The sequence below is a fragment of the Hakea prostrata genome, chromosome 2, assembly GCF_041222555.1.
Source record: "Hakea prostrata isolate BN-2017 chromosome 2, UWA_Hpros_2, whole genome shotgun sequence".
NCBI classification, from domain to species: Eukaryota; Viridiplantae; Streptophyta; class Magnoliopsida; order Proteales; family Proteaceae; genus Hakea; species Hakea prostrata.
Window position 1 is genome coordinate 8,366,672 of NC_142601.1, and position 12,554 is coordinate 8,379,225.

At 35.6% G+C, this 12,554-nt stretch overlaps 2 protein-coding genes across 2 annotated transcripts in view; both read right to left on the reverse strand.

The window, feature by feature from the left end:
- The window catches only part of RNL (RNAligase), a 52,353-nt gene extending 49,788 nt beyond the window's left edge, over positions 1 to 2,565 (reverse strand). The window contains exons 1-2 of the mRNA XM_089144155.1: positions 2,237 to 2,565; positions 1,446 to 1,910 (exon numbers count right to left, since the gene is read on the reverse strand). Coding sequence (XP_089000281.1) covers positions 1,446 to 1,910; positions 2,237 to 2,413 — 642 coding nt within the window. The 5' untranslated portion in view covers positions 2,414 to 2,565. The remainder of the gene's footprint in view (positions 1 to 1,445; positions 1,911 to 2,236) is intronic.
- Positions 2,566 to 5,036: 2,471 nt separating this feature from the next.
- The window catches only part of LOC149023604 (uncharacterized), a 52,432-nt gene continuing 44,914 nt past the window's right edge, over positions 5,037 to 12,554 (reverse strand). The window contains exon 7 of the transcript XR_016171550.1: positions 5,037 to 5,078. The gene's annotated coding sequence lies outside the window, so the exon portion shown is untranslated. The remainder of the gene's footprint in view (positions 5,079 to 12,554) is intronic.

A 12,554-nucleotide genomic window follows, 5' to 3' on the forward strand; every position in this document is an offset into this window, starting at 1 on the left:
GAAACTTGATTAATCAAAGAGGGTCCAGCAGAGCATGGAACTTTTTATTAACCAAAAGGCCATCAAATAGACTGAAGAACAAGGTATAAAATCTCGAGGTCATTGAAACAAAACATGCATGTGAAAAGAAATTAACAGGTTGACCAGAATTTTGACGGTATTTCAATCCAAAATCTCGAAATTTTGGTTGAAATCTCGGGAATCATACATGAGGATTCAACAATATAGTGCCAATCAAGGATGAAAACAGAATACCTATTCAGATAACTAACTTTACAATTTGATCATTTAAACGTGTTAATATAGCCTAAAAGAGAGTTCCCATGAATGTGAATTTATCGTTCAAGAACGTTTAGATGTGTAAAACTACAATCAGATTTGATCCCATAGACACAAATCAGAGTGCAAATCCAAGAGACCATTATGGGTTGTTTTTTAAACTAAACTACCCATGTATATGTGTTTATAGGCCTACAATAGGTTATCCAAAAAGAACTACAGCCACAGAATGCATAAAACCTACCAAAGCCTGGCAGATTTTTTTTACTATGTTTCGGCAGGATTTTGCCGGAATCTCAAAATTTTAGTCATTTCAAGGTGGCCAAGACCTCGTGCCGAAATGAAATTTTGGACGTTGTTGATGGAAGTACTTTTCTTCTTAATTTTGGGGGGGATGGGTGCTTTGGTTCTCCTCCTCTCTCCCCTTCTTCTATCCTTTGCCAGGAAACAGCCACATTAAATTTCAATAGATGGAAAATGGACAGCACTTTTAAATTGGTGAACAAAGAAACTGACCACCAGATGTGAACAAGCCTGCCCTCCCCTGCACACCCCCCCCCAAAAAAAAAAAAAGAAAGAGAGAGAGCTTGTGTACTGGGTGCACACTTAGGTATAAAGCCAGGTACTTCCAACATATCACAAGCAAAAGAAATTTAGTTTTCCAAGTGGGACGTAAATACCAAGGAAGAATTTATAAAGTGGCCACATCCCAAATAATAAGGTAATCAGGCGCAAGACAGTAACACTATCATTGATTGCTTTCAACCATTATTACCAATGATATAGTTACGTACTTCCTTCATCTTCTTCTTTTCTTTTCTTTTCTTTTCTTTTCTTTTCTTTTTTTTTTTTTTTTTTTTTTTTTTTGGGGGGGGGTTTGAAGGGATTCCTGCGGCCAATTCAACAAAAAGTAGACTCGCTGACACCAGAATTGGTTTGTTTTGCTTTCATGTATAGTCAGACGTAAAGGAATATCTGTAACAGCCTAACCTGATTCACTCCAAGTCTCAGACCATGACACAGTAACATACAGCAAGATGAATGACTTAGTACAGTACACAGAGATCTGATAAAGTATGCCATCTAGTCAATATATAGGAAAAGTACGTGGAGAAGCCTATTTGAGCATTTTGTTTCAGCAAGTTAAAAACACAAAGAGAACATACCTCTTGGTCTGACTTCTCGTTTTCAAATTTGGGATAAAATGTGGCTCTAATTTCGGCAAGAGAATACGTAGAGTTATCCACATTGAAATCTGCTCCAAGCGGACCTTTAAGTATCTTCCTCAAACCAGCACTGTTATCTGTAATTGCAGTGTTGGCGCCCTGCACCTGAATTTCAGGGGTTATCGAACTTTGATTAGGAGCTGAAGCCTCAACTTCCACTGCCGAAGATCCACTAACTGTTCCATAATTCTTGGGCTTCCAAATGCCTTTCTGAGTTTTCACAGGGACCTGGTTTGCCGGAGAGACACTGCCAAATCGAATGGATGAAACTGGAACAGACGTCTGTTCCGCGATACTCAAACCACTAATCCTATCGTTAATCGCTTCGACAGGTACTGGCGTAGTTGATGAAGGTCCTCCATTTTGCATCTCTTTCCATACTTCCTGTCTTCTGCCACCCCTTCTCTGCATATCGATCGAGCAAGCAAATTAGAACACATATCGATATATGGAAATTTTCACGTCATCATAAAGACAACTCTAGCCGGAGAGAACAACTCTAGCCGGAGAGAACCGGTGCTGATAAATTGATAATACAAAAGAATATCACAACAGGCACCAATACTTCAGGGATACGCTCATCGAAACTAAGACGAAATCTTAATCATCAAAGAATGCAGAAATGGATATCAAATGATCGACAAAAATCGTGAGAGAATCAAAGCAAGAAAGTGCAATAAACAAAAAATTGATAACTGGTAACAAGTTAGCAGAAATGTTGATAATCTGACCTGGTTGTTCGGCATCGGTGAATAAGAGACGGAACTGCTTAATCTCAGAGCCTGTGTTACGGGAAGAAGAGCGGACAAAGAGGAGCGATTATTGAATAGAATGAGAGTCCTGCAATTTGTAGCAGCGGTGGAGATTGGGAGTGAAAAAATGCAGAAAATCCTCTGCGAAACCGACATTCATTGAGAGTTGGTTCGCGAGGAATGGGAAATTTATATATATGTTTGTAGAGAGAGTGAGAGACACGATGAGAGAGAAGGTGAGTGTGCTAACTGTTAAATGAAGCTGTCAACTTGTAAGAGGTAAGCGCTTCTGGAGAGCGCCACGGACCGACTTCAAAAGCTAGAAATGGAAGTTGGGGGATGAAAGTGGCCTTTAATCCAAAAAAATATTTATTATTTAGACCCAAAAAAAAAATAAAAAAAAGTTTATTATTAATATTTTTTTAATAGGTATTAAAAAGTAGCCATTTATAGTTTTATCGATGAAAACCTTGTTATCACTTCTCACTTATCCTGCTCAACGAAACAAACGACTCAGACAAAAATTAAAATGGAAACAAACCACTGTTTAACAGAAATAAGAAAAAACAAAACAAACAATTGCTTACCAAAAAAATGAACAAATAAAACGAATTATTGTTTTCTAAAAAGGAAAAACAAAAGAACCGACTTTTTATACAAATTGACAAAAAAAAAAAAAAACATAAGGGATAATTACTATTGCCCTCTTGTACTTTGGTTTTATTACTAATCAAACCTCTTTTTTTATGAAATTACTGTCGCCCCCCTCACTTCTATCGGTGTTAAGTGGTTGTTAACATCATATATGTAATGTTTATTTTGCCATTCATTAAAATTAAGAAGTTAAAAAAATATAACATTACCCACATTTTTAGAAACTATATTGAATGTCAATTATATCTTTAAAATCTTATATTTTATAATAAATTTTGGCTTTGGTGGGACCACACACTTTGTACAATGGTTAGCATATATTAGGAGATTTTCAATTTTCAACTTTGAATTACTTTTGATATTTTCTAATATTTTAGTTTCTATTTTAAGTTTTGTTTAATCACATATTTCCTTTATTCGGCGATTTCTTTTTTAGAGAAGAAAAATCAAGTCTTTTCTTTAATCGGTAGTTTCTTTTTAAAAAAAGAAAAATTAATTTAAAGTTAATTTTTTTCCATAGTTAATTAAGGGTAGTATTATAACTTGCAAAGAGTAAATAAGTAAAGAGAAAATTGTAGGGTTATTTTTGGGTTTTTGAAAAAATATATAGATGCCACATCATCAGCAAACTAACTGAACTTAACGGAAGGGGGCATTAGTAATTTTAGACAAAGATAAAGGTTGGATTAGCAATTTTAAAAAGTAGAGGGGATAAATTAGTAATAAAATCAGAGTACAAGGGGGCAACAGTAATTATCCCAAAACATAAATATCTTGATTTTAGAGTTAGAAAATTAATCTTACTTTATTACCCTTTAATAAATTTTAGTAGATAGAATATTTAAGTAAAATTTATAAGGCATAAATGAAGTTGAACGGCTATGTAAATAAATCCTACCATTAAATGTATTGAATTAAATCTGAATTGTTTATGATGGACGATTCAGATTTAATTTCACCAAATTTTATGGTAGGATTTCTAAAACAGTTCAGCCAAGCAATTTAATGGTGCATGTATTATTTGGTTCGGTAATATTTTTTATTATTGTTATTATTATCAACAATCAACAAGATGAATAAAAAAGTTAAATCTCACTTATCAAGTTTCACTATCTACCACGGCTTAAATATATGTATTATTGTATAGGTGAATTGAAGAAATATATTATATCAACATTTGAAGAATGTACTACACAAGCTAAACAACCAAACATTAAATACAAATGAATCATTTAAACACTTTATTATTCAATATGTAAATATAGATCAAACTCATTTCCATATTTGATGCGAGAAGAAAGTTTCATTAGAATGAAAGTCAAAAGCCAATAATGAAAAATAATTGAGTATTGCGAGCCCTTGAAACTTATTAGAGTGTTGATTTTTCAACTAAATATTAAATACAAATGAATCATACTCACTTTATTATTCAATATGTAAATATAGATCAAACTCATTTCCATAAAAAATAATATACAAAAATCAATTTGATGCGAGAAGAAAGTTTCATTAGAAGGAAAGTCAAAAGCCGATAATGAAAAATAACCGAGTACCACGAGCCCTCGAAACTTGTTAGAGTGGTATTTTTCAACCATAATATGATTTTTCAACCGAGTACCACGAGCCCTCGAAATTTTGCAGGTCTTCCATTACTATCTGCTTCATATCTCACTCAATTCTTTTTTTTCTTTTTTTTTTAATGGCTCAATGGAGTAATTTTAGTATCTCATTGAACCATTGATCAATATCATCTGCTTTTTACACATGAATTTTGTACTAGTACCTGCGAACCACGAACTGATGGAGTATAATTTTTCACTCACATTTCGCTTAGATAGAATAAACGTCGAACACTTCTTCTTTTTTTTCCGTAAAGAAAGTCAACACCACTTTGCACGAAAAACTAAAGTGATCAACTCTCATATAAGACTGCTGTATGACCACAGAAATATAAAGAAAAAGATCAACATTGTTAAAATGTTGAACTACTAACTCTTCTTTGGTAGGAATAGAAATGATTATTCTTATAGAAGATGACGAGCACATAAATCAGAATGATCATTTCCATGGAAAAGAAAGAGTGGGAAAAAAGAATATTTAAGCTACTACCAATTTCCTCCCTAGTGATGCCTCATCTAAAACTGTCCATGCATACCGTGCCCATCACCTGCTCTGGAATAACTGCAGCAATGGGACTTCATCAACAACTTACTGAATTTGGATACCGTGCCCATCACCCTCTCTCCTGTTGGGGTAACAATGTCTTGTACACTGTCTCTTGGTTTGTGGGTTGACCCCAAAGGCCATATGGGTTTCTACACTATCTTTAGCAAGGGTTCTTTTTCTGTAACACAATCTGAAAGAGATGTGAGGGCAAATGACTGTAAACCATTCTTCATTGACAGTGAAACAGACTCATATCACCATGGATTTAAGTTTAAATAAACAACTATTCTACCAGAAAACCCAAAGTAATGAACTACATATCAATCTGTCAATCCCAGATCTAGTTAATGTCCAGCTTGTCCATTAACAGAAGAGTAAGGGAAAAAAGAAAAAGAAGAAGAAGAAAATTTGATTACAAATATCATTTTTTTTTTATGATAAGTAAGATTCGTAGATATTTTGCAAATGCTGTGATCCTTAAATAATGATTGGAAATGGAAATGGAAATGCACTCACCCTTTTTCCTAGTGACACTGATAACCACTTGTCAATCTGACCATGCTTCCCAGCTAGAAAACTGCGGCGGTAAAAGAAAGCAAGAAATCTTGGGAACCTCCGAGCTAAGAAAAACATCAGTTTCCTTCTTGGTGTCCACTTCTCCTAGGTTCTTTGCTTCTCTTCCTTTGTCATGGTTGATTCATATGGATTAACCATTGGGGCAAACATGATTGCTCCTGCAAGGATTTGTTATGATGGGTTAGAAAGTAGACACAAAACTGGCATCTAGCTATGCCAAATGAAGAGCTGATATGTCCACTCCAACTGTTTGATAGGTGGCGTCATACAATCATACACAGCAAACATTCTCGTACTATTGAGGTCACCCAACATTTTATAACCCTTCCTCAAATACTGAATCCCCCCCCCCCCCCCCAAAAAAAAATCTCAGAACTCTTTTTCACATGACATAGACATACTCCATTTATTTTGAGCAGGCAACAGAAGTGAAATGTGATGTTTCCATGCAGAGGATTTTGGACTTTCCTAATTCCCGTGGCACAAGGGTCACAACATAGATTGCTTGTAACCAAGCATAGCCTTCACGGAACCTATTATTGGCAACGGTCGAAAGTTTAAGTACATAGCAAATGCAAAATAAGCACAACCTAATGCTACATATTACCTTGAAACAGTTTGAAGAAAAAAAATGTTAAAAATACACATACTGCTAAAAAATTTACCAAGCACTTGAATGTACAGAGTTCTCCTTCTTGTTGTTGAAATTTACCAATGTGCATCTTCTCTCCGTGATACTTTTTACTTTTGTAAACCAGAAAAATCTTGTTTCAGGTGGAGGGCCTTTGTTGTTTATAATCCAAGGGTGGGAAAGAAAGCAATAGCAGTAGCAGTAGCAGTAGCCAACAACAGGAGAAGAAAGAAGGAAAAAAACAATAAAGAACAGAGAGTCCAAGAAGCTAGCAAAGAAAAAAAACTAAAGAACAAAGAAAAAGATACCAAGATGAAGCAAAAGAAGCTAGCAAACAGAAAAACTAAAGAACAGAGAAAGCAACCAAGATGAAACACAAGAAACTAGCAAACAGAAGAAGAAGAAAAAAAGAACAAAAGAGGAAAGGAGAGAGGATTTACTTGGTTGGTAAAATAAAATCTCCGAACATCAAAAACCTTGTCCTATGAACATTGTAATGTTTCAGTTCCAAATGGAACTTTAGCCCAACATACAAATAAAAATACAGAAAACATTCGAGACAGAGAGGGCATTGGTATCAGAATTCAGAATAGGGCAGATTCACCTTTGTCTGAACAACCAATATGCCCAAATATTGGGCATATGCTACATTCACTGGGATAGCCATTGATGGTGTCTTGAGAATAAAAAATTTCTCAGAAACGAATGAAGAAGAAGATAATAGCACTAGTTACTACGAGTTAGGAAAATGCAGATGCGGAGAGGTTAAATAAAAATATCAAATGCAAATAACAAGAACTAACCGCTAACCAACTCAAATGACCAACCGTTAACCCAACCCAAATCCCAATGACTAACCTCTAACCCAACTGCCCAAAATCAACCCTAACGGTTCTGCCCAAGACGAACCCAAAATCGACCCGAACCGTAACCCTACGGGAACCCTAACCCATTTCGTAAACCCTAAACCCTACGGGAACCCTAACCCATTTTGTAAACCCTAAACACTACGGGAACCCTAACCCATTTCGTAACCTCTAACTACGGGAACCGTAACCCTAACCCATTTCGTAATCCCTAACCCTACAAATTTCTGAAACCAGAAAAAATTTACTAGAACTTTGAAGAAACCAGAAAAACTTACTAGAACTTCAAAAAACAGAAGAAAAACTTACTAGAACTTCGCCTTCCTTGAAGGTACGGAAACCCTAACCCATTTCGTAACCCCTAACCCTACAAATTTCTGAAACCAGAAAAACTTACTAGAACTTCGAAGAAACCAGAAGAAAAACTTACTAGAACTTCGCCTTCCTCGAAGGTACGGAAACCCTAACCAAAATGAAGCAAAAGAAGCTAGCAAACAGAAAAACTAAAGAACAGAGAAAGAAACCAAGATGAAACACAAGAAGCTCGCAAACAAAAAAGAAGAAAAAAAAAAAACAAAAGAGAAAAGGAGAGAGGATTTACTGGTTGGTAAATAATATTTCCAGAACATAAAAAACCTTGCCCTATGAACATTCTAATGTTCCAGTTCCAAATGGAACTTCAGCCCAGCCGACGAATAAAAATACAGAAAACATTCGAGACAGAGGGGGCATTGGTATCAGAATCCATAATAGAGCAAGTTCGCCCTTGTCTGAACAAACAATATGCCCAAATATTGGGCATTTGCTACATTCACTGGATTAGCCATTGATGGTGCCTTGAGAATAAGAAATTTCTCAGAAACGAATGAAGAAGAAGATAATAGCACCAGTTACTACGAGTTAGGAAAATGCAGATACAGAGAGGTTAAATAAAAATATCAAATGCAAATAACAAGGACTAACCACTAACCAACCCAAATGCAAATGACTAACAGTTAACCCAACCCAAACCCAAATGACCAACCGTTAACCCAACCCAAATCCCAACAACTAACCGCTAACCCAACTACCCAAAATTAACCCTAACAGTTCTGCCCAAGACGAACCCGAAATCGACCCGAACCCGAGACCCTAACCGTAACCCTACGGGAACCCTTAACCCATTTCGTAAACCCAAAATCGACCCGAACCCTACGGAAACCCTAACCCATTTCGTAAACCCTAAACCCTACGGGAACCTTAACCAATTTCGTAACCTCTAACTACGGGAACCCTAACCCATTTCGTAAAACCTTGCCCTATGAACATTGTAATGTTTTAGTTCCAAATGGAACTTCAGCCAAACCCATGAATAAAAATACAGAAAACATTCGAGACAGAGGGGGCATTGGTATCAGAATCCAGAATAGGGCAGGTTCGCCCTTGTCTGAACAAACAATATGTCCAAATATTGGGTTCTCAGAAATGAATGAAGAAGAAGATAATAGCACCAGTTACTACGAGTTAGGAAAATGTAGATTCAGAGAGGTTAAATAAAAATATCAAATGCAAATAACAAGGACTAACCATTAACCAACCCAAATGCAAATGACTAACAGTTAACCGAACCCAAACCCAAATGACCAACTGTTAACCCAACCCAAATGACCAACCGTTAACCCAACCCAAATCCCAACGACTAACCGCTAACCCAACTGCCCAAAATTAACCCTAACGGTTCTGCCCAAGACGAACCCGAACCCGAGACCTGAACCCTACGGGAACCCTAACCCATTTCGTAAACCCTAAACCCTACGGGAACCCTAACCCATTTCGTAAACCCTAAACACTACGGGAACCCTAACCCATTTCCTAACCTCTAACTACGGGAACCCTAACCCTAACCCATTTCGTAACCCCTAACCCTACAAATTTCTGAAACCAGAAAAACTTACTAGAACTTCAAAGAAACCAGAAAAAACTTACTAGAACTTCAAAGAAACTAAAAGAAAAACTTACTAGAATTTCGCCTTCCTCGAAGGTACGGAAACCCTAACCCATTTCGTAACCCCTAACCCTACAAATTTATGAAACTATAAAAACTTACTAGAACTTCGCCTTCCTCGAAAGTACGGAAACCCTAACCAAAATGAAGCAAAAGAAGATAGCAAACAGAAAAACTAAAGAACAGAGAAAGAAACCAAGATGAAACACAAGAAGCTCGCAAACAGAAAAGAAAAAAAAAAGAAAAAAGAACAAAAGAGGAAAGGAGAGAGGATTTACTGGTTGGTAAAATAACATCTCCAGAACATCAAAAACCTTGCCCTATGAACATTGTAATGTTCCAGTTCCAAATGGAACTTTAGCCCAGCCGACAAATAAAAATACAGAAAATATTCGAGACAGAGGGGACATTGGTATCAGAATCCAGAATAGGGCAGATTCGCCCTTGTCTGAACAAACAATATGCCCAAATATTGGGCATATGCTACATTCACTGGGTTAGCCATTGATGATGTCTTGAGAATAAGAAATTTCTCAGAAACAAATGAAGAAGAAGATAATAGCACCAGTTACTATGAGTTAGGAAAATGCAGATTCAAAGAGGTTAAATAAAAATATCAAATGCAAATAACAAGGACTAACTGCTAACCAACCCAAATGCAAATGACTAACAGTTAACCCAACCCAAATGCAAATGACCAACCGTTAACCCAACCCAAATGACCAACGACTAACCGCTAACCCAACTGTCCAAAATTAACCCTAACGGTTCAGCCCAAGACGAACCCGAAATCAACCCAAACCGTAACCCTAACCCATTTCGTAAACCCGAGACCCGAAATCTACGGGAACCCTATCCCATTTCGTAAACCCTAAACCCTACGGGAACCCTAACCCATTTTGTAACCTCTAACTACTGGAACCCAACCCTAACCCATTTCGTAACCCCTAACCCTACAAATTTCTGAAACCAGAAAAACTTGCTAGAACTTCAAAGAACAAGACGAAAAACTTAGAAAAAACTTACTAAACTTACTCGAAGGCTCGTGACGCATGGTGGAAATGTGGAATCCCGAGCGAAATATATGGTTACCCTATTGTGGTTATCTTGTACATATCAATCCCTGACATCTTGTAAGTTCATTTCTTCCATAGTAGATCGGACTCCATTCTTGAGTCCCGGAGACGTAGGCATCTAATGCCGAACTCCGTAATCAAATGCTCGAGTTTCTTCTTGACCGAATAGTTAGGTTAGGGTTTATAGATGTGTTTTTTTTTCTTGTTTCAATCTGATAAATTGTATAGGTTAATCACTAAATGCAATCATGAATAATAAGAACTGGGAATATCAAATTGGTATCAGAGCTGTGTTAGCTTGTGATTGGTAATTAGAACTAGGAATACGCATTTTCAATGTGTTTTCTTTTCTTGTTTCAATCTGATAAATTGTATAGGTTAATCACTAAATGCAATCATGAATTAACAACTGGGAATATCAAATTGGTATCAGAGCTGTGTTAGCTTGTTATTGGTAATTAGAACTGGGAATACGCATTTTCAATGTGTTTTCTTTTCTTGTTTCAATCTGATAAATTGTATAGATTAATCACTAAATGCAATCATGAATTAAGAACTGGGAATATCAAATTGGTATCAGAGCTGTGTTAGCTTGTGATTGGTAATTAGAACTGGGAATACGCATTTTCAATGTGTTTTCTTTTCTTGTTTCAATCTGATAAATTGTATAGGTTAATCACTAAATGCAATCATGAATTAAGAACTGGGAATATCAAATTGGTATCAGAGCTGTGTTAGCTTGTGATTGGTAATTAGAACTGGAAATACGCATTTTCAATGTGTTTTCTTTTCTTGTTTCAATCTGATAAATTGTATAGGTTAATCACTAAATGCAATCATGAATTAACAGCGGGAATATCAAATTGGTATCAGAGCTGTGTTAGCTAGTGATTGGTAATTAGAACTGGGAATACGCATTTTCAATGTATTTTCTTTTCTTGTTTCAATCTGATAAATTGTATAGGTTAATCACTAAATTCAATCATGAATTAAGAACTGGGAATATCAAATTGGTAGAATACGCATTTTTACATTTCATTTGACATTTCATTTGTGGACCCTATTAATAACTCTATTTCATTCCCTAACCACTCACTTTCCCTAATTGATTATCGCTTTGACCTATAGGGTTAGGGTTAATAAATGTGTTTTCTTTTCTTGTTTCAATCTGATAAATTGTATAGGTTAATCACTAAATGCAATCATGAATTAAGAACTGGGAATATCAAATTGGTAGAATACCCATTTTTACATTTCATTTGTGGACCCTATTAATAACTCTACTTCATGTCCCTAGCTTGTGATTGATAATTAGAACTGGGAATACGCATTTTCAATGATTGTTAATTAGAACTAGGGTTAGGGTTAATAAATGTGTTTTAGCTTGTGATTGATAATTACATAAATAGAATTAAAATATTCAATGATTAAGTTAGTTAGAACTAGGGTTAGGGTTAATAAATGATGCTTGCATTTCTTGTTTCAGATCGTTAAATTGTTAGGTTAATCACTAAATGTAGTTAAGAGTCAATGCAATTTGAATTTTAACTTTGGAATATCAAATTGGTCATTTAGTTTTATTATTGTTAAAATTTAAAAGTCTGAATTGATAACTGTTAGCTCTTAATCGTGATTGATAACTCTTAACTCTTAAGCTCTTCAATCGTACTTGTTAATTTTAAAAGTCTGAATTGATAACGCATCTTAATCTAATGTGTTTTCGTTTTTCTTGTTTCAATCGACCTAAATTGTATAGATTAATCACTAAACTGCAATCTTATGAATTAAGGGCTGGAATCTTGTTTGACATTCCCTAACCGTACGGTGACACCGCTCCAAACATAACCGTTAGCTTGTGATTGGTAATTAGAACTGCATTTTCAATGATTGGTAATTAGAACTGGGAATACGCTCCAAACCGCACGGGGTTAGGGTACCCCTGAGGACCTCTTTCGGCAGTTGTTATCAGTGTACGTGTGTCATCCCCGCAACCATGCCAGACTCGGTGTATGCTCATGATCCACACTTAACTCTCTACCAGCAGATACCCCCACTTATGAGCTATATAATTGCATATATAAACCATATAATCATTAGCTCCATCCGATGTGGGACTAAACACATATGGTAAATTAAATTACCTAATATATATGTCAAAATGCTAGAACGCCTTTGATTGGAATCTATACATTCAAAAAGAGTGCTATAGAATAAGAATTAAATAAGAGTCTTAAAACAAAACTAGGGAAATAGAGTTTTAATGTTTTGAAATTTATTTAAATAATATATTATATTTTATTATTATTTTATTTTAAAATAAAAATCCAACAACTTTTGATCGCAA